Raw genomic sequence first — 23,418 nt, 5'->3', positions numbered from 1 at the left:
TAAAGAGGCTCTTATATAGTTGAAAATGCTAAAGAAGCCATCTCCTGGCCCTTGAGGCATGTACTGTGCACCCACCAAATATCCTGTGAAGATACAGCACTAGTTTTGTTAATTCTGGCTATCTGAATAAGGAAGGGGCGATAATATCTTGTCTTCCTTCACTTACCCATCCCATTCTAGCTGATGAATTCCCTTTGTTTTTTTTCCTCTGCTGACTTCTAAAATACAGTTAACTATCATGCTGGCAATAGAATGAATTCTAGATCTTAACAAAGCTGTTCAAGAATGTGGTTGCATGAACACTAATTAGGTTCCTAAGAATCTCAACATTTTTTTCAGACTTCAAAGACAGGGTAAAATGTACAATGGGAAGTGCATTCTGAAAGCTCAGAAGCCAGAGGATCTAGCTAAGGATTTCTAGTGGTTAGGGTATGGGGCTTCATTCGAACTTTCCTTCACCTGTCTACGATTAGATTTTTAGATGATTGGTATTGCAATACTGCAATACAAAAAGCAAAACAGACATAAATAATATAGGACACAGAATTCAACATTCAAAGTACTACACTGCTAGATTTTTATTACTCAGACATATACATTACACTTAACCCTGATTCTTAAGGACCCAACCTTGTGACAAACTCTTGAACTGACTAACTTGAACACATACAGTGGATATAAAAACTTTACACACCCGTTAAAATGTCAAGTGTCTGTGATGTAAAAAAAAAAACGAGACAAAGATAAATCATTTCAGAACTTTTTCCTCCTTTAATGAAATCTATGAACTGTACAACTCAGTTGAACAACAAACTGAAATCTTTTATGTACAGTAGAGGGAAGTAAAAATAAAAAACTGAAATAATATGGTTGCATCTGTGCACACACCCTCTTATAACTGGGGATGTAACTGTGTTCAGCAGTAAGCAATCACATTCGGACTCATGTCAAGTAGGAGGCAGTACACACCTGCCATCATTTAAAGTACCTCTGAGGAATCCCAAATAAAGATCAGGTGTGCTAGTAGGTCTTTCTTGACATTTTCTTAGTCACATCCTACAGCAAAAGCCATGGTCCACAGAGAGCTTTCAAAGCATCAGAGGGATCTCATTGTTAAAAAGGTATCAGTCAGGAGAAGGGTACAAAATAATTTCCAAGGCATTAGATATACCATGGAACACAGTGAAGACAGTCATCATCAGGGGGAGAAAATATGGCACAACAGTGGCATTACCAAGAATGGGACGTCCTGCAAAATTGATGAAAAGACTAGAGGAAAATTGGTCAGTGAGTCTGCCAAGAGGCCTACAGCAACATTAAAGGAGCTGCAGGAATATCTGCAAGTACTGGCTGCGTGATACATGTATTCTCCCGTATTCTTCATATGTCTGGGCTATGGGGTAGAGTGGAAAGGCGGAAGCCTTTTCTTATGAAGAAAATCATCCAAGCCCGGCTAAATTTTGCAACAACACATCTGAAGTCTCCCAAAAGCATGTGGAAAAAAGTGTTATGGTCTGATGAAACCAAGGTTGAACTTTTCGGCCCTAATTCCAAAAGAAATGTTTGGTACAAAAACAACACTGCACATCAACAAAAGAACACCACACCCACAGTGAATCAAAGTGGTGGCAGCATCACGCTTTGGGGCTGTTTTTCTTCAACTGGGACAGGGACCTTAGTCAAGGTAGAGGGAATTATGAACAGTTCCAAATACTAGTCAATATTGGCACAAAACTTTCAGGCTTCTGCTAGAAAGCTGAACATGAGGAGGAACTTCATCTTTCAGCATGACAATGACCCAAAGCATACATCCAAATCAACAAAGGAATGGCTTAACCAGAAGAAGATTAACCTTTTGGAATGGCCCAGCAGAGCCCAGACTTGAATCCAATTGAATATTTGTGGGGTGATCTGAAGAGGGCTGTGCACAGGAGATGCCCTTGCAATCTGACAGATTTGGAGTGTTTTTTGCAAGGAAGAATGGGCAAATATTGCCAAGTCAAGATGTGCCATACTGATAGATTTATACCCAAAAAGACTGAGTGCTGTAATAAAATCAAAAGATGCTTCAACAAAGTATTAGTTTAAGGGTGTGCACACAGATGCAACCATACTATTTCAGTTTTTTATTTTTACTTCCCTCCACCTAAAAGATTTCAGTTTGTTGTTCAACTGAGTTCTACAATTCATAGGTCTCATTAAAGGTGGAAAAAGTTCTGAAACTATTTATCTTTGTCTCAATTTTTACATCACAGACACTTGACATTTTAATAGGGGTGTGTTAAATTTTTATATCTACTGTACACCATGTAACTGGATGTCTTATCGCTGCATCTATAATAGAATGCAGATGTGAGTAGAATATTAACTTGACAAAAGGGGTGGGTGACAAAAAAAGGAAATCTGCCAGCACTGGAAGTCTTCAGGAGCCGTGACTCCCCCTTTAAATAGGCTGCCAGCTCCCCACCTGCACTGTTTAACATCAAAAATACCCTTTTTTGGGCTTCCAGACATTTCTAGTTTCATCCTTTCGCTAAATCTTTCAGCATTTTTTCCTAGTCTGTGAGGTCCCTGTGGCAGAAAACTGGTCCAAAAATTCACAAAATCTGCCCACCTGTCCATTCAGATCCTGTCCATTTTGCTACATCACTCAAAACAAGAAGTGAACAAAAGCAGCAGCAAACCAGCTGTATCTCTCGCAGTCCTTGCTGTTTTGAGCACTGGGGAAGGCCAACTCAATCCCAGTTCTCATTTCCTGGGATGGCATAGCAAGTAGGAAAATTGCACTGGGAGTGTAGGAGGGAAGGCTATGAAGTCTCTGCAGTGACCAACAACCTGGACACATTTGCACCATAACAGATGACTGGAGCAAATACTTTAAATGGGCACATCCTATGACAAAATGCTATGACAAAAACTTGCAATATGGATCCATCTGATTATCACACCATGAATTAACAGCAGTACTACTGTAATAAGCAGATAAGACTGCTGCAAAGTTGTATCTGTCAAACACTTCAAAACTTCATCTTCCAAACTCTCCCTGCAATTTCCTTACCCAAAAAAAAAAAGAAAAAAAGAAAAAAAAAAAACACCACAAGGAGTAAAGCGCATTTATTTTAGTGGGATTAAAGACACCTGAAGTTTCAGATGAAAGGCTGGCCTTGAAATTTTCTCATCTGTTTATATTACTAAGCAATTCCCAGTCAATGTTAGGAAGAAGGGATGTACTGTATAAACCAGAACTAAGCAAAGTGTGGTCTGTATGGGGCCCCCAGGAGCACTTCGGTGACCGTCAAGAAAAAGCATGAACCACCTTTTTTGTTTGTTTGTTTGTTTGCAAAGGGCGAGTTTAAGAGCAGTGGCTTCTGCATTGGGGATGAGAAGGGTTCCTCTCAAGGCTCCCCCCTCCTTCAAAAATATAATAAATACTGTATTGAAAAGTATATCAGGGCACTTAATGGGCTCCCCACATAGCCCCAACCACCATTTACAGGTTCCACGTGGCCTTTAGAGATGGTTAGGAACATGAATTTGTTCCTGAGCTTGCACACTCTGGTAAAAATACAACCACTTTTATTCTTTACTGTAATTCAGTATCTCAGAAAAAAAAGCATACACAGTAATGCTATGTGATTATGCAAACTTTTGTAATTAGTTCATTCTTTAACTGCTTTGTCATCTAAATATTATTTTATGTTAATTCTATGTCAACTCAATCTTTACTGTTAAATAACTACTGTTCCCTAACGCTAACACTAATCTTAGCAGGGTTCTTTGTCTCTAACTTCCAAGACAAACAAAGCTGGTGGTGGGGGAATGTTGTTATTCAAATTTCGATGAGATGAAAATAATGCTTTTTAATTCTGTTTTTACTAGACAGAATAGCGTCCTTTCTACAGTGTATGAGCCAACACACAGCAAACACAAAACAAGAGGTACTTAGGACAGCCCTTCTTTCGTAGGCAGCAAAGTAGCAAACTGCTGCGACGAAATCCTGTTCAAATGCATGCATGAAATGGATGACATTTGTGACATCCGTGCTCTACAAACTATATGGTACGATACTGCTTTGTCAGCTTTGCACTTGGAAAAAAAAAAAACCCTTTTCTATAAGAATCCGTAAAAGAGAATGCAGCAGGCAACATTAAAAATTTTATGGGAAGCTGGTTATTGGTTGCAGTTGCCAGAACTCTTCTGTTATCGAAATAACTGATAAAGTGCCAGAGTGCATCTCTGTTGCACAATCAGGTATAGGATGAAGCACATGACCATCTCATCTTTTAGTTACAACAAGTTTCAAACCTTATGTGAACATTAATAGGATTCTGGTCACTATGTTACAGGATTTTTTTAAATATTTATTTCCACAATAGGAAATAAACATAAATACACTAGGAAGGAAAGGAAAATGAAGCCACTATGTATTGATAAACACTGGAAATATCTAACAGCTGGATGAAAGAATTCATTCCACCTCAATCTCATTATTAGTATGGCTGGAGAACAGGCACCTGTCAAATCAATTTAAAAGAAAACAGATGATGACTCACAAGACTGCAAGGACCACTGAATCCCAAAGTGTCAAAGATGCCCAGCTACTAAATGCATCTGGCTCCTTTTTCTTAAAAAAAAAAAAAAGGCATTCATATTCTAAATTACCAAGGGCTCCTTCATGATGATTTCTATAAATAATCTGACATTTGTTAAATTTAAAAGGCTAAGATTTAGTATCAAAATTGTGTTTCTAAGATACAAACATAAGAAGAAAAATAATCTGATTCTGAAAGCCTGTTATTCTCTCTGTGCGACCTGTGCACATTCAATGGAGATTCTAAACTTCACCACTAAAAGATGCAATAGCAGTCCATTTCTATCTGAACATAGCCAAAGTTATCAGGCAGTGTGAGCATATCATCTGAATACTGATGCTTGAACAGCACTCAAATTTCTCTCACACATCACAGTGTCTACAAGGAGGAGAGAGAAAATATTTCTCATTACACAACCAAAGACTAAATTGAGCCAAGTTCTTCATGTGTGGGTTCTACAGAAATTAACAGTGAAAAACTATTCACTACCTAAACAAATGTTTTTAAAAAATCACCCAGTATGCTATTAAAAAGGAATCCTTCTCAAGAGCAAGATCCCTACTCAAATCCTACTAAGGGAATTTTCAGTCACTGGAACCAGCACAGAATCTCTACTTTTTAGTTGTAAGCTACAATACCTCGCTCATATCCATTACTGTATATCAAAATTCTCTCATTTTTCACCACTAGAGGGAGATGAAAATCCATTGTTCGTGTGAATTTATTCTGAGTCAAGCCAGCTCACACAGACAGAAACTCACGTTAGAATGGATTCTTAAAGTTGGTACCCAAGCTCAGGTACAGGCAGGTATCATCAATTGTAGAGGCCCTCTATCATCTAATCACACTCTGTGGTGATACCGGGCTGAATACTCAAATATGCCAAAGTAATTTACTTCCTCACCTGCACTTAAATGACCAAAATACACCTGAACAATGTAATGCTGAACCTCCAAAGAGTGTCTCCGCTTTCAGGATTTAAGAGAGCTACATTTGCCTAATGAAGGGCAAAAAGGTCTATAGTCTTAAGAAATTCACTCCAACATTATGCTACTTGTACCAACCAAGCACTTGTATCAATAGCTTTCTTGTTTATGTTAAAATGCACCAACTAGCTCTCAGTAAACTTTTGTCAACATGTTGTAAGATTCATAAGCTGAAAAGATTGTTACTCACATGACTATGGTTACTGGATTAGAATAATTATCGTTAGTGATGGTTTAGATGGGGTTTAGACTGAACCAGAATACTGACAAAACAGTTGCTGTAAGCAGGTGGCGCTTGGATGCAGAAAATAAAATCAGTACCTGCTTTGGCTAGGACTGCACAGTGTACACACCCGATGCACAGTTTGTAAGTGCTCCAAAATCTAAAAATGTTCCAAAATCATTTTTAAAAATCAGTTCCAAAAATAATTTGAAAGGTGAATACAGATTACATCATGTGAAACAGTCCTAAACAACTTAGCCAAAGAGGGAGGTAAGCCCAGGATCACAAAAGGTTTACTTGTGAGTTGCAGGAAACCATTGCATGAATGCATTCCTTCCTTTCCTGGAGCTGAGCTGGACTTATACCCTTCTCCCCTTCTCCATCTCAGAGAGAGTCATTCAAGTGGTTTCTCCATTCACTATACTGTGTATATGGGTATCCCCTCTAATGACTTGTAATACTCCTTTGAACTCAGCAGGATCTAAAGAAGCAAAAATAACAATAACCAGGGTCCCCAACTATAAGTACATTTAACATTACTCGAGGGCATGCCCTTTGTTTAGGATCAACAGTTGTGAAAGAACTTTAGATAGGATAGGAGACTATTTAAAGGCTCCTATTGAATTCAAAGACACTTTGAAGTGCCAGTATAGGATGAAGAGGTGTGAAACATCTGTTCCAGGAGTCAGAGTTCATCTTTCCCACTCTGCTTACAAAGTCTTTGAAAGCCTCAATAGTATCTTCACACATTCCATCTTTTTTGGGGGTGAGGGGGGGAAAGTCCTTTTCCCCACCTTGCTTAGAGAGTCCAAAGAACTTTACACCTGCAACTGATTAATCATCGGAGCCAAATGAAGGTTACAATACTAAAATGCAAAGATTTAAACAACTCAGGACTTGGGTAACTGAAGGAACACCATTCCACTGTCCAATTCTGCCTAGGCTCTGACATCAGATCTGGCTGACTCCAATGTTAATATACATTTTTACATCAATTGAAAGTCTTTTTCAAAACACCTCATTTAATGGTTCTTTTAATGCAATAACTATCTAACTTCCTCTTGAATACCTCCAGCACTGGAGCACTCATTATTTCTTGAGGTAATTAGTTCCACTGTTGTACTGCTCTAACAGTCAGGAAGTTTTTCCTGATACTGAAGTGAAAACTGGCTTCCTGTCACTTAAGCCCATTGTTATGTGCCCTACACTCTGGGATGATCAAGAATGATCCTGCCCCTCCTCTGTATGACTAACTCTGAAGTATCTGAAAAGTGTTATCATATCTCGCCTCTGTCTTCTTTTCTGAAAACGAAACAAGACAGTTCTTTCAGTCTTTCCTCATAGGGCTTGGTTTCCAGTCCACTGATCATCTTTGTTGCCCCCTTCTGAAATTGTTCAAGTTTGTCAGCATCCTTCTTAAAGTGCAGTGTCCAAACAATGCCAGATAAAGGGAAACTAATATTTCATGGGATTTCTGTTAATGCAGCCTAAAACAACATCGGCTTTTTAAAGCCAAATTGCACTGTTGGCTCATATCAGCTTGTGATCTACAACAATTCCAAGATTCTTCTCACTTGTAGTATTACTAAGCCAAGTATCTCCCATCTTGTAGCTGTGGATTAGGTTTCCACCCCCCACAGGTGTAGAACTTTGTACTTATCCCTGGTAAATTCCATTCTTTTGTTTTCAGCCCAATGCTCAAGCCTATCAAGATCTTTTTGAATTGTGTTCCTGTAGAATATTAACTATTCTAACCAATTTTCTGTCATTTGCAAGTATTCCCTGACCAGGTATGAAATGGATTGACTCAATAAAGCAAGCCACAACTTTTGAGTGGCAAGAGCTGAGCAGCTCTTATTGAAGGCTGTTAAAGACAGGACATTTTGGAGGTCATGTTGGGCTGCCATGAGTTGAAGATGTTTCGATGCCACATAACAATAGCAATAACAGATAAAATAAAATCAGTAATAACAATTATTTATTTATTTATTTATTTTATTAGATTTCCATCCTACCCTTTTAGACAAAGTCTGCTCCGGGTGGGTAGACTTAATTTAAAATGGCTAACATTTTGCAACGCATAGGAGAAAAGGCATACTGCAACAGAATAAGTTACTTTTGCTGTAAGTTGTTATTCCTTAAGCATTTCCATTACCTATGGTAAGGAGTTCAAGCAGAATTTCAACAAAAGTAATATTTTAAAATGTACTAGTCTCCTTTTTAATACAGTGGTGCCTCACTTAATGGGCGCTCCGTTTAGTGACGAAACCGCATAGCGACGAAGATTTTGCGATCGCAAAAGCTATTGCATTGCAATGTTTTAAATGGGTTTTTTTCGCTTTGCGATGATCGGGTCCCTGTTTTGCTTACCAATCATCGCAAAGCGATGATTTTTTAACAGCTGATCCGTGGTTCCAAAATGGCCGTCGGGTAAAAAAAATGGCCGCCTGCTGTGTTTAGGGACGGATTCCTCGCTTAAGAGGCAGCGAAAATGGCCGCCGTATGGAGGATCTTCGCTTTAAGGTCAGTTTTTTGCCCATAGGAACCCATTAAACAGGTTTTAATGTGTTTCTATGGGCTTTTTAAAATCGCATAGCGATGAAATCGCTTAGCAGCTATTTTTGCTGCACGGATTAACGTCGCTATGCGAGGCACCACTGTATAACATTCTGGATCAGACTTATGGCCAGTGCAATCAGTGCAATGCCTGACTACTTAATATTACAGATCAGAAACTGACTATGGGATTGTGGTCTCCTTCTTCCATTCCTTTCCCTACTGAGTACAATTTATCCAGTTCCTGGAAGTCTTCACTAGTAGCTATGCTGACTGGGGTTTGGTGAATTTTAGACCAATAACACCTGGGTTACTGAAGGTTGGAAACCACCGTTATAGACATAAAGGAGGGGGGAGTACAACACTTTGCTATATAAAAGTTTAATCTCCAGGTAAAGAGCAATCAGATGGCAGAACTGGAGAAGGCAGCCTAGATATTTAGTGCTCCAAATGTTTCTATGCTCCCAGCATCCTAGAGGGCTTTAAACTGAGTTTTTTCTGGAATTCATGCCAAGACTTTAAATTTTTTCTATCTTTCAGTATTAATATTACTATTTCTAGAGCTGCTAAACTTTTAATTTACAGACCCATACACACAATTTACACAGGGGTTTCACAGGAATTTCCAAACACATTCAAACAATCACTTGGTTTTAATATATGTATGCTTTAATATTATAAGATGCTCAAAAATGTTTTTAGAAAATAGCGTGCAATAAATGATGTATTTTCTCAGTGAGCTTAACGAACCCAAAGAATGTTTCTTTTCCACTTCATCGAATCCTCAAAGTAGTATCCTGTAAGACTAAGAATTTACGATTTCATTTCCAGATTGCTGTTTTAAGGCTCCAGAATCTGTCAGCAGATCTCCTAGGCTTATTAAGGTAAATACTGAGTAGTAGATTGCAACATTTTTTACTATTATAAATAGTGAAAACCCACTGTAAGTTAGCAGCAAGGAATTACTGTACCAATATATAAAATGGGAGAAAGATCAAATTGTTCCATTGTTAGCTTGCTACCAGCAATCAGGAAGATTCATGATTTATTTGTGTATATAAAATGGAAATCTCGATCCACAATTTTAAGGTGACTGGAGATGAGCAAACTTGACTACTGTCCCACAGTGGACTGCTACTTACACAAACGTATTCAAAATCCATTGATGGAAGCTGTTCGTATCATTTGTTGTCATTGGCTATTGAGCTGCTTTTGACTTATGGTAGCCCCATGAATGAGTGACCTCCAAAAGGTCAGTCATTAACAGCCCAGGCTCAGGCTGTATAGACTAAAGGCTGTGGCTTCCTTTATCGAGTCAATCCACCTCTCATTTTGTCTTCCTTATTTAGTCTTCCTCTTTTCCTGTTGCCTTCAACTTTTCCCAGTACCACTGGTTTTTTCCATGTTTTTTCTTGCCTTTTTGTCCAAAGTATGGGAGCCTCAGTTTCATTTATTTTCGCTTCTAGAGAGAGTCAAAGCTTGATTTGATCTAGCACCCATTTGTTTGTCTTTCTGGCTGTCCACAGTATCTGTAAAGGTCTGCTCCAGCACCATACAGTACTTCAAACAAATCACAATTTTTCCTGTTGGCTTTCTTCACTATCTAGTTTTCACATTTATACATAATAAGTGAGAAAACAAGGATGTGGATAATCTTTGCCTCGGTCTCCAGTGACACATCATTACAATTGACATATTTTCACAGTTCTTTCATAGCTGCTCTTTCAAGTCTTTTTCTGATTTCTTGGCTGCAGCCCATTTGGATTGATGACTGAAACAAGGAACAGAAAATCCTTTAACTATTTCAGTTTTCTTATTGTAAACATTGCAAACTGCAGCCGCTTTGTTTACTTAATGTTCAACTGTAGTTATATTTCCCACTTTCTTCCTTAACTTTCATCATCAGTTATTTCAAGTAATTCCTGCTATCTGCCAGTACCATGGTATCATCTTCTTATCTTAAATTAATCATGGATAGGATAACTTTATTATGGCCAGCAAGACCAGAACAATATAAAATAAATGCATACAATTGCAATTTCATAAAACTAAGCAGAATTATACATTATTCCATTAAAAACATGATAAATCAAGCCTGTCTTTCAAATTAATAACCTCATAATCAGCTAAATTAATCATGTTTCTTTCACCAATTTTTCACTACTTACAAACTGAACAGATATGAAGATAAAATACCTCTCTGACACTTTGGTTGTTGAAATCATGATGTTTCTTCATATTCTGTCCCAGCTCCCGCTTGTCCAGATTATAGATTACACATCAGGACAATCATGTTATAGGCATACCCCTTCTTTTAGAACAATTCAATCAAAGATTTTCCTCGCATCTTTAAAGCAGAGGCTCATTTTCTTCTGAAATTCTTTTATTTGCTCAAATAGCCAATATGTGTTTGTATAATGATTCCTCATTGCTTTCCTTTTCTGAAATCATCCTGAACATCTGGGATTTTTTGTTCCAATTATGTTAAAATATTGCTAAATCTTGAGCATCACTCTGCTTGCACTAGAAATTAAGGCAATGGTCCTATGAGAGCTACTGCAATCTCTGAAATCTCATTTCATGGAATTAAAGAATATAAGGCTCTAAAACTGGCTTTCAATTCTGCATCTCACCTAATACTATGAAATAAAGGGATGTGCAAAATATATATTGAATACCACTCTGTCCACTCTTCCACTCTGGCCACCTTTCAAATACAATGCTAACCACTAAAATGAGTCGCCACCAATCTGTTCCCACTCACATTCTTAATTCATATCTCCCAATATGCCTAGTTTTCTTGTTGCAGCTGAATCTCATGTTACATTTGCACCTTGAAAAATTATATACAGGTGATACATGTTGGTTAATTCAGTAAAGACTGGGTTTAATATGCTTACTGGAAAAAAACTGAGGCCAACATTAATTATCTACATTCAAAAGCACACAAAAAACTTTTATGGTAGTTTTACACCAGACCAAACTGCTGTATAAGTACTTCAGATAGTCTAAATGTATCAACAAAAGATGACCTTTGAAATAGGAATGGAATAGAGATAGTAAAGCCATTCAGCATAGATACATTATGTTTTGTCTGAATCCCATTTTCGAGTCCTTTTGTATGGGCTTGTTTTTTTCTGACAAATGTTCATCCACAAGCATATTTCCTGATGTAAACATCTATTTATAAATTTCTCCCTCTGACTTAAGTACGCGTATGTGCATTCCCCCCATCAACAGTCTGCATTTTCATCCACTAGCATTTTAAAAAATCTGCACAGTATTGTGCATAGCTTACTTTTCCTAAATACCTACAATGCTCCTACAAGACTAAAAATTTGTAAATTCGTGAGAGAATGTGCATTCCATTTCACAAGTCTCAAGAAGTGGAGAAACACTACTTCTGTAGAGGTAGTAAATTAAAATAATGATTTTGGCGTTCATGCACTTAGATACAAGAATACATTCTGAGTTGTTTCTCTCTTAAATGGAATTACACAACTGAAGTGTAGGAATACTCCCTGAAGGCACATAATTATCAAAAGAGAATTCAGATGCCGTTTGTTATTCATACAGGAAATGGTTTAAATATGTGACTCCTCCTTACAAATCCCAGTATCAGCAACCCATAGATCTTATGTTCATCAAAGTCTTCATTTCTTAATCTGCACAGAACAGTCAATATTTAGAGCCATCAGTAATTATCAAAGTCTGCAAAAACAAGCTCCAAGATCTGGAGCAATATTTTTGTCCACTGGATTGCAGTATGTTTAAAAATAGTAAACCACCCAGAGTGGTGTTTGTACTAATGGGGTAGTATATCAATCAATCGGTCAATCAATCAATCAATCAATCAATCAATCAATCAATCAAACAACCTGATATCGTAAGACTGATACATCAGTTAAATGGTTAATAAGCATCCTGGTCATGGAAAAGTGCAGCCAACAGAAACAAGGAATAAACACAATGACAGATTATCAGTAAAAGCAGCAACAGCAAAATATGAATGACAAATATTTTACTGACAGTTCAGGAATACTAGCATACAAATGTCTGAATAAGAGGTGAAAGAACAAACCCTAATTTTCTGGAAATATACTAGAATGTTTAAATGTATTTGATGATGGTTATCAGATTTTCACCTTCAGTAATTTTTAGTTTCACAATAAAGCATGATGATGAGAGGATAGTGAAAGGCACGAGTGATACTAAGTAAGTATCTGCAACAACACAAACTTCATCCTACCTGTGAAGTTTCTATTTCCCTATTCTTTTTTGTTCCCTAAACAAAACGTAGATCAAGGAAGTCGATTTTTAAGTGTTTCGATACATTATTCAAAATATAAACATATAATAACTAAAATGCAGACAGAAAGCATGGTCATGGGAATCATTTCAAGGGCTTGTTCACACAACAGCCAGCATCCTACTGCACAGCTCCACCTGCTTAACAGGAATGACAGCAGGACCAAACTGCTGCTAATTAAAGTGTTCTCTTTCAATTTTGAGGTACATGTGAAGCACACATGAGATGTCATGAGCACCACAAGAGAAATAACAGGTCTACAAATTGGGATGAATCAGAGATGATCCTATGTAACTGTGATAATGAAGAGAAAGGTAGGATTAGAACTATATTCGAAATTAAAATATGCATATAAATACTTGCATATAAATATCGTACTAGAAACTTACAACATTTAATGAAAGAAAAATCAGATAAATTAAAACAAGGAATTAAAGTTAAACAATTTAAGGAAAAGTAAATTACCATAGTTTGGTAGAATAGCAGGATGTAAAATGAAAATTTTACCGAAAATGATTTTTTATTAAGGATGCTACCAAGTAAGACAACAAAAGAAGAATTTGATCAAACTGGAACACCGGGCTAAATAATTGGTGGGGAGGATATGTGAAATGTAGAGATCTTACAAAATATGATGAGATGGTTGTGAGATCATAGTAAAAGGGTTGATAAGTAAACTTTTAAAGATTCTAATAGAAGCAGAAGTCCAACATGATGCACTTAAGGCATAATGGGAAATGGAGCTGGGAAGGGAAATAGATACCAAAGTATGGGAAAATATTTGAGATAAAAGAATATTAAAATGAATGTCAGTAAGAATAAAATAAAATTATTAAAACTAGTTTGGAAATGGTATTTAACACTGGTAAAACTGAATCATATGGATGGTAAAATTTCAAAATTACCGTATTTTTCACTCCATAAGACGCACCTTTCCATAAGACACACCAATTTTTTAGGAGAAGAAAACAGGAAAATATAATCTGTTTTCTTCACTCCATAAGACGCACAGACTTTCCACCCCCGTTTTGTGGGGAAAAAGTGCGTCTTATGGTGCGAAAAATACGGTATGTTGGAGATGTGATACTTTGTTGTTGTTTAGTCGCTAAGTCGTGTCCGACTCTTCATGACCCCATGGACCAGAGCACGCCAGGCCCTCCTGTCTTCCACTGCCTCCCGGAGTTGGGTCAAATTCATGTTGATAGCTTTGATGACACTGTACAACCATCTCGTCTTCTGCCATCCCCTTCTTCTCTTGCCTTCACACTTTCCCGACATCAGGGACTTCTTCTCTTCTCATGAGATGGCCAAAGTACTGGAGCCTCAGCTTCAGGATCTGTCTTTCCAGTGAGCACTCAGGGTTGATTTCCTTCAGAATGGATAGGTTTGTTCTCCTTGCAGTCCAGGAGACTCTCAAGAGTCTCCTCCAGCCCCACAATTCAAAAGCATCAATTCTTCGGTGGTCAGCCTTCTTTATAGTCCAGCTCTCACTTTCACACATTGCTTCTGGGCCCTAGACACCTGAAGGACTGCCTCTTTCCATATGATACTTAGTAGGTACTTATTTTTATATGTGGTAGGAATGTAAAAATGTAATGAAATTTTGGGAGCAGGTTTTCAAAGAAATTGATGAAATTTTGGAGTTAAATGTAAAGTTTACCCCGAGAATAGCACTGTTATCAATATAAAGAACAATGGAACTGGAGAGTAAAAGAACGGATAACAAACTGCAGCAAGATTAATTATAGCTAATAATTGGAAATCAAAGCATGAATTTCAATTAAATGAATGGTATAAAGAAGGATAGAATATTACTATTAATGATAAACTAATTTGTGAAATTAAGTTTTAAAAGGGTTTAAAATGCGTTAAAATGGTTAGACAAATGAAAATATCATTAGGGATATTTGGGGAACTTTTACTGTCACTATATTAATTAAAGGGAAGGAGTCATGTACCATCAAAAGAATCAAAGCAATTTTGGAAGGGGAATGAAGCATCATAAATGAAATAATGCAGTATGTCTTCAAAGGGTCCATCATTCCTGTTGCATTAATACCTAAACTTACATTTTATATCTTAATGGGATGAATAACTTTAGAAAGGAAATAATAGTACAGAGTGATAAATTCTGTTGTGTTACTTTGAATCAAGCTTATTGTTGTGTGCAATCTAACTCATCAGAATCTGTAACTCTCTGCTATTAACACTGGGCTAATAAGCTAAGTGTTAGGCTTGTGCACATACACCTGAGACCAGGAGAAGTGAAAGAAATTAATTTAACCTTTAAAAGTTCCTACTCTGTGATATACTTGACTCTGAATCTTAGTTTAAACTAAGCTCTAATCAGTAATTTAAAGATATCTAACAACAAACCAGTGGTTCAGAAGGAGGCTCATTAAATGTACTGTTTGTTTCAACTCAGGGCTGCTAGTTCAAATGTAATACTATGATGGGGTTCTTTAAAACTCAGCCTAAACATTGCCAAGTCTTTCTGCCAGTTATTTGGGAGGAAAAGAGAAGTCTGCAAGCCCAATATGCTGATTGGTAAGACTTGTTCACATGGCACCTGAAGCAGAGGTTTATATACAGCACAGCAATGTAATGTACTAAAGATGAGTACTTTTGTGATTATGATTATGATTATTTATTTATTTAACATATATGCTGCCCACACTACCCAAAGTTCTCTGGCCAGCTTACAACAATTTAACTACAATAAAAAAGATAAATACAATTAAAATATATATTCTAAAAGTTGCCATCAGGACCCACAGTTGATATTATTTCAATTAAAAGCCTTCTGGAACAGAAAGATTTTGACCTGGCGCTGAAATGACATCAGCATTGGCACCAAATGAATCTCAGTTGGGAGGGCATTCCATAGTCTGGGGGCAGCTGCCAAAAAGACCCTTTGTCTACAAGCCATCCCTCTTACCTCCTTGAGGAATGGCTCTTTCAAAAGGGCCCCCTGATCTTAACTGTCGAGTAGGTTCATATGGAAGGAGGCGGTCCTTCAGGTATCCAGGGCCCAAGCCGTTTAGGGCTTTATATGTCAAAACAAGCTCTTTGAATTGGGCCCGGGGAGCAACTGGTAGCCAATGTAATTTAAACAGAATCGGCTTGATGTGTCCCCTAGCGGCCCCACCACTCACCAGCCGCGCAGCTTGATTCTAGACCAGTTGCCGGACCATCTTCAAAGGCAGCTCCATGTAGAACACATTGCAGTAATCTATACGAGATGTTACCAGTGCATTGTAACTGTCATGAGACTCTGCTCATCCGGGTAGGGCCGTAGCTGGTATAATTTCAGCAGCTGAAGGAGGGTGTCCATGGCCACCAAGTCCACCTGGGATTCCAGAGTTAGACTGGGGTTCAGGAGCACCCCCAGGCTGCGAACTCTGTCCCTTAAGGGGAGTGCAACCTCATTCAGGGCAGGGAAATAGCCCTCCAGCGGTTCCATGTAGATGTTAAACAGCTTGGGAGACAGCATCGAGCCCGGAGGAACTCCATGACTTCTACTGGACAAAACATGATTGACTCGAAGAAAATGCAAATCGCACAGAGGTCCAAAGGTTCTGGTGGCACAACATATTTGTGTAGGCCACAGTACACAAGCATAATGGAGTTGTATGCAGTTCCCATCTTTTCCGTCTGCACAAAGCCAATAGCCAGATGTATCTCTGTAAAGCCCAGAGTAATCTAAAAGACCAGTGCTTGATTTGCCCAGTTTATACAGGTAGTGAAGGCTACAGGTGGGAGGTAGACATGACTACTGTTTCTGCTTTTTAAGGGCCCCGTAGTCTTACATGTGGTGTACACACTGAGGGCTGAACCACATGATGTATGACTATGCTTTCAGAAGAGTTACTCCATCAAATGGTGAAAGATATTTCTTTATTACCCTGTTTCCCCGAAAATAAGACAGGATCTTATATTAATTTTTGCTCCAAAAAAACACATTGAGGCTTATTTTCAGGGGATGTTTTATTTTTGTCATGTACAACAATTTACATTTATTCAAATGCAGTCATCATCTTCTGGTTGCTGCACAATGGTGGAGGGTGGGGTTTCACTTAACTAGGGTTTATTTTTGGGGTAGGGCTTATATTACAAGCATCTTAAAAAATCATACTAGGGCTTATTTTCAGGTTAGGTCTTATTTTAGGAGAAACAGGGTATATCATCTAATTGTCCACACCAATATATCTTTCATTTGTTTTGTGACTGGTCAGAGGAAAGTAAAGACAGGCTTTGGTGTGACTACCCAGCAAAAGAAATATGAACTCAATTGCTGTGAAGTCACACCAGAGAACTACTCAAATATCTGTTCACATTAATTGTCCATAAAGAGAGGGGTGGAAGTTGGCTAAACAGCCTTGTTGGCAGCTTGTTAATGCAACTCTCCTGTAGCCCTGTAGGAAGTACAGATACAGAAGAACTATTTAATAAGATGTAAACAAGGGCAAAGTGGAAATTTCCTCATCTTGTTTCCTTCTTTCACTCTCTTTCTCTTTTTTCCCGGCACCAAGCTGCCTGGAGGGGAACAGTGGAGAGAGGAAGATCAGTTTTCTGTACTGGTTCAAGCAATCACAATACTTGAACTGATGCAAATTGATCTGATGGTAAAAAAAAGTAGATGCCTCAGCAGCAGAGGTGAAAAACTATAGGGGAAGGAGAAAAGGACTTTGGTAGGTTCACACTGGCTTTACATCATGTGGACAAGAGAAAAAAAAGTGAATCAGCTCAACCAATCCTGTAAGGCTTTTTGCATTTTTGGCCAACGTGGTCATACCCTTAATTTGCATGTCTGAGTCCTAAGGAATACATCTCTAAAGATATCCTGATGTGGGAAGGAAAATGGGTTTATTACAGCGAGCCCATATTCCCCTTAACATCTAGTTTAAAATAGAGTACGGCACTTGCATTACCTAGAGGGAAGACAAGCTATTCTCACTTTATGCCTGACTCATCAGGAGATCATATCTGCACAAGGGAGAGTGGGAAATGTTATGTTGTACTGGCACTACAGTACTAGTGCAATGTTAGCTTTCAGCACTTACTAGCCTTGAAACCCAATTATGCTGGGAAACCAGTTCACAACACTATATACAGTGGTGCCTCGCTTAACGGGCGCCCCGTTTAATGACAAAATCGCATAGCGATGAAGATTTTGCTATCGCTTTTGCGATCGCATTGCAATGTTTTAAATGGGGGAAAATTGTTTGCGATGATCGGTACCGTTTCACTCACCAATCATCGCAAAGCGATGATTTTTAAACAGCTGATTGGCGGTTCCAAAATGGCCGCCGGGTACAAAAAATGGCAGCCCATTGTGTTTAGGGACGGATTCCTCAATTACTGGGCAGCGAAAATGGCCGCTGTATGGAGGATCTTCGCTTAAAGGTCAGTTTCCAGCCCATAGGAATGCATTGAAGGGGTTTCAATGCACTCCTATGGGCTTTTTTAAATCGCATAGCGACGAAATCACTTTGCAGCGAATTTTGCTGCACCGATTAACGTCGCTATGCAAGGCATCACTGTATAATTATTCAAGATTCTTCTACCCAGCATCTGGCAGTTAGAAATATAAATATCTGCAAGTCACTTTTGTATTAGGCAACTTAAAGGTGGAAGACAATTGTAATTATGTGCCCTGTTTTAGCGGACTTTCCCTTCCAATTTATATATATCACTCATATGCAAAAAAGTAACTACTCAAATTGTGATCAAGCTAAATTATAGCAGAAATACTGAGAGCAGAAATCCTTTGGAAAACACGAAATCATTTAGAAACATTTGAAGATCAAAACCAGTAGAGAAAACATATTGAGTATGTTTCTGCATAAAGAAGGCTGAATGTAGAATAGCAAACTGAAAAGCCAATTAAGAAAGGAACAGGAATAGTACAAAAAGAATTAAGAAATCTTATGTCAACAATGAGTGCTTCTAATCATGCGCTATGGCAACTCTTGAAAACTTAGGCTTGGAAAAACAAACATCTGCAGTGATCACTGACAAGCTTCATTAGGTTCAATTCCCTAACTATTCTAAAAACAATGTCTTCCCTTGAGGAACCTAAAATGAAGAATTACTAACTCATACAGAGTAGCACAGAACATACAACACATTTGTATTTTGTATCATACGTAATGCAAGATGCTTTGAGGATTTATTTTGCTGCAAAGCAACTAACAAAAAAAGAGAGGCAAAAATCACAAAACGTATTGTCTATACTATTTAATAGCTGCTCACAAGCAGCCTGTTCTGTTTAGCAAAGGCTAAGAATGACACAAGAGTAGGAGGGTGTATAAACACAAGACAGGCCAGAAGTCACAGAACAAAATTGGAAATCCAACTGTATATCCTATGCCACAAGGAATTTCTTTTCCACATATTGGTTCTGAAACAGTTGGTCTAAAATCCCACTGATACAAAAAAGGCAATTGTTATAAGTAAATGATAGCTGTAAAATATTTCAAGCTCTCTTTTCTTATGTTTTAGCCTTTGATATATTAATGTTGAGTTTTTATAACATACTGAATTTAGAAAATAGTCCATCTAGCAAAGCTGAAAACAGTCCCATGAAACTGTATTGTTGTATGCACCATCAAGTAATTTTGGATTTAACAGTGACTCTACAAATTAATAGGCTCCAAAAAGTTCTATCACTGATAGTTCTCTTTAGGTCATAAAGGCTGTGTTTTCCTTTATTGAGTCAATCCATCTCATGTTAAGTCTTCCTCTTTTTCTACTAGTTTCACTTTCCTACCATACTGTCTTTTTTCAGAATCTTGCCTTCTCGTGGTACATCCAAAGTATGATAGAGTCAGTTTTTTAGGTTCTTGTGAGATACTGTATTTGTTCCCTAGAAAATGTTGTCTTTTCAGTTACACTCCTGCCTGCCATCATGCCGCTTCCCTCTTTTGCTTTTGATCTAAATTATCTTCAAGCATTCCATTTTGGTTCTCTCCTCCTGCTGACCTTTTTAGCATTTCTAGAGTGCATCTGCCACCTTCACTGTTCACCCACATCCATGAAATAGACTGATTAGAAAATCCTAAATTTCTATTTTCTTCTGATCAGCTGACACGAAGTCTGATCAGATAACATGCGTTGTGTTGCACCTTTCTTAGTCCTAATCTGCCTCTTTAGTCAAATAAGAATCCTCTAATGCTGCACTCTAACACAAGGCACTGATTGTCAACAACCCCTTTTATAAATTTAGTTTTTTTCAATGTGCATTGGCTTCTGGCCTAAACAGAGGAACCTCAAGACTCTATAAGCTAGAAACATTTGAGAAAAAACTATCAAAGACACATACTTAGAGGTTATAGCAAATTACAACTTCTCTGAATGCTCACATTACTAACAAAGCATTCAATAAATGAGGTTATTTAATGGATTTCTTAAAATGTATGTGTGAACTGGAAAGCAAGAGTTGTTACAGTTCCGAGTAGAAATATAGTAAAGCAGAAATAATGTATACCCCAAAGGGCAATTTATCCTACAGAAACTATCTCAGTATCCTCCTCCTCCTGGAGAAAGGCGTGCTGCCCAAATAGTTTGAAAACACCAAAATATTGGAAGAAAAGAAGCATTACAAGCTATGATGGAAGGAACGGTATTTGAAGTTTATTCATCTACATCATATTGGCTGTCCTTATTCTCCATTCTCCTGGCTGTATGCAACATTATTCTTCAAAGTGTAAATGTTAAAATTAGCTTTCTGATTGTGTGATAGTACAGGGAGCAGATGATTTCATCACACTCGAGAGCATAAAGAATTTGGCACTGTTTTAATATAGCAGTTGCCGCTAGCTCATCAAAACTAAATTTTCAGTTTCATTAGATGCTATTAGCTTTCAAACTGTGAGACATATAAAAAAATATGGCTATTAATTAACCTCTTTCTGCTCGGTACACACACTAAATCTCATTAATTGGGGACTTTTTAAAGTGTTAAAATGTAACTGACTTCTTTGAATAAGTAAATGGTACATTTCAACTCAAAACCAAATTCACAGCATAACTGAGATGGAAGACAATGCAATTACAGGTCACTTTTAGAACAACGATCACTGGACATAGGATACTCCACCTTCCTTATAAAGCTCATTATTACAAGGCTAAGGTCAAACTTAAAATATGCAAGGCTAAGGTCAAACTGAAACTTTCAAAATATGCAAGGTCATGTTCCCAACAACAGTTACATGATTACTGTAATACTAAACATTACCTAACCCTTCTTGCTAGTCTGATTCACAAAAGTGGAAGACACTGCCCAAGTTCATTCCACTTACCTGCTATAGGGATCCCTCCTAGACCTGTGTTGTGTTGTGGTGGGAGGTTCAAGTCCAAGAAATTACTATTTGAATGGGGGTTTGCTGTGTGGTTCAAGTGCATGATGTTATTGCGTGGGAAGGCCATCCAAGGATAACGAGCTGCTTGGCCAGGAAAACTGAAGGAGTTGTAAACTGCTCGATGCTGTTGAAACTGTGGGAATCTCTGTGGCAAGACTGAAAATGTGCTATTAAGAGAATTGGCATTTGCAGGTGCAACAGGATGCAGAAATCCAGAGCCTGACCCTTTGGTGGCTGTAGTGTGTGGGGAAGGGTTCTGGAGAGACGTAGGTGAGAGGGAAGGCTGGTCTTGGACCGACAGTTCCTTTTCAATCAAGTCTGCTAAGGCTTTGCGGGTGATATCAAAGGGATCAAACCCCAAGTCATCTTCTTGCTGTTTGGAAGAACCAAATCCAAACGCCGCTTGCCAGTCTGTAGAGGAGGATACTGGGATGGTTTCTAAGGGACAAAAACATGAATGTGCAATGCTTAATATATGAATTTTGACCCGGATTTAAAAAACAAAAACCTAGCTTAACTGTGTCAATGAATTAACCCATTACTTTGAATTTCTTATCATGAGTCTCAGACCATTCATTATTATATTTGTGCTCACAGCCAAAAGTTCTCTTCTATAATCCTCCAAACCTGTTTCTCTCACATTATGGCAAGGGCATATATGCCAAAGGTATACTAATCATCCTAGTAGCATACTTGTTAACAGGTTGGATAAAAATCAATTATTTTTAAAAATCAAATTGATTTACATTATTTAAATCACAATTGAAGGAAAAACTGTTTTTATTTAAATAATCAAAAATCTATTTTTTAAAATTTAAATTGTGATTCAAATCATTATTTAAATTTATATGATTTAAATCAAATCCACTTTGATTGTATATAATACAAATACTAAACTTAGACACTATGAACAGTAAATTATTTTATTCATCATTAGTAGTCAAGGTACGTCAACAGGTAAAGGTTCCCCTTGACATTTAGTCCAGTCGTGTCCGACTCTAGGGCACAGTGCTCATCCCCGTTTCCAAGCTATAGAGCCAGCGTTTGTCCAAAGACAGTTTCCATGGTCATGTGGCCAGTGCAACTAGACATGGAATGCCATTACCTTCTCACCATGGTGGTACCTATTTATCTACTCACATATTTACATGCTTTAAAACTGCTAGGTTAGCAGGAGCTGGGAAAAGCAACGGGAGCTCACTCCATCGCGTGGATTCAATCTTACGACTGCTGGTCTTCCAACCTTGCAGCACAGAGGCTTCTGCGGTTTAACCCACAGAGCCACCATGTCCCCACATGCAGTCAAGCTATAATCAATGCATTTATTATAAATTATAATTGTAGCTAGTAGAAAACTTTTATAAGGCTGTTCAAAGGAAGCCATGTGAAATTTAAGTGCTTTAAGTTCTAAAAATGTTAAATTCAGCTGCAAAACTTTAAAAATGCATTAACATTCTACATATTCAATAACAGTTTGTCTCTGGTTGGATCTTAAGAACTGCAAATGAAAGGAAGCATAAAGAAAAAAATTCATATCTGGAAACAGGTTGCTACAGCAGAAAATTGTCCCAAGCCACTGGGCACATCACCATTGGAAGGAGGAAGTGAGTGTTCTAATAGAGTCCTGACTTGGAGTGAGAAGCCTGGAGCTATTCTTAAAAGAAAAATGGCTACAGAAGCTGAACTATTAGCAGAAATTAAAAAATTAAAAAGGGAATAATGTATTGGAAAGTAAAATAGAAATGTAGAAAATAATGCAGTAATAACTAGAAGCCAACATGGCTTTATTAAAAACAAATCCTGCCATGCTCATTTTATCTTTTTTTTTAATTAGGTAACCTTGCTGGCAGTAACCTGGATGACTGAGAATCTTCACATATATGTTGCTGGCAGATGGTGGGAATGCTGTAGATCTACTATATATCCTGACTTAAGCAAAGGTTTTGTCAAAAGTGTCCGATGATAACAAGCTAAGTGTGGGCTGAACAGAATAACTGCCAGGTGGATACACAATTGTTTACAGAATTGTACTCAGAAATCAATGGCTCCTTTTCAAACTGAGAGTAGTAGTTAACAAGAGGTGTTACCACAAGGCTCCATCCTAGCCCTGGTGCTCCTCAATATTATTATTAATGACTTGGATGAAGGGGTACAGAGAATGCTTAAGTTTAGAAATGACACAAAATTGGTTAGGATCACTAATACATTAGAACGCAGGAACAAAATATAGAAAGATCTTGATAGGCTATAGTAATGGGCTAAAAGCAACATAATGAAATTTAATGCAAAGTTCTACACCTGGGGGGGGGGGAACCAAACACATATTTACAATATGGGGGATACCCGGCGCAGTAATACTAGAAATGAGAAGGATCTTTGAATTGTTGTA

The 23,418-nt window shown here is 37.8% G+C and overlaps 1 protein-coding gene across 7 annotated transcripts in view; it reads right to left on the bottom strand.

Annotated features, from left to right (window-relative positions):
* The window catches only part of CNOT4 (CCR4-NOT transcription complex subunit 4), a 91,968-nt gene that overhangs the window by 9,578 nt on the left and 58,972 nt on the right, over positions 1-23,418 (bottom strand). For all 7 annotated transcript variants that reach the window (XM_020811725.3, XM_020811724.3, XM_020811729.3 and 4 more), the window contains one exon: positions 20,970-21,467. In XM_020811725.3, coding sequence (XP_020667384.1) covers positions 20,970-21,467 — 498 coding nt within the window. The remainder of the gene's footprint in view (positions 1-20,969; positions 21,468-23,418) is intronic.

Source organism: Pogona vitticeps, chromosome 5 (assembly GCF_051106095.1).
Source record: "Pogona vitticeps strain Pit_001003342236 chromosome 5, PviZW2.1, whole genome shotgun sequence".
Classification (NCBI taxonomy): Eukaryota; Metazoa; Chordata; class Lepidosauria; order Squamata; family Agamidae; genus Pogona; species Pogona vitticeps.
The sequence above is the reverse complement of the archived record's forward strand: the minus strand, read 5'-3'. Positions and strand labels throughout refer to the sequence as shown.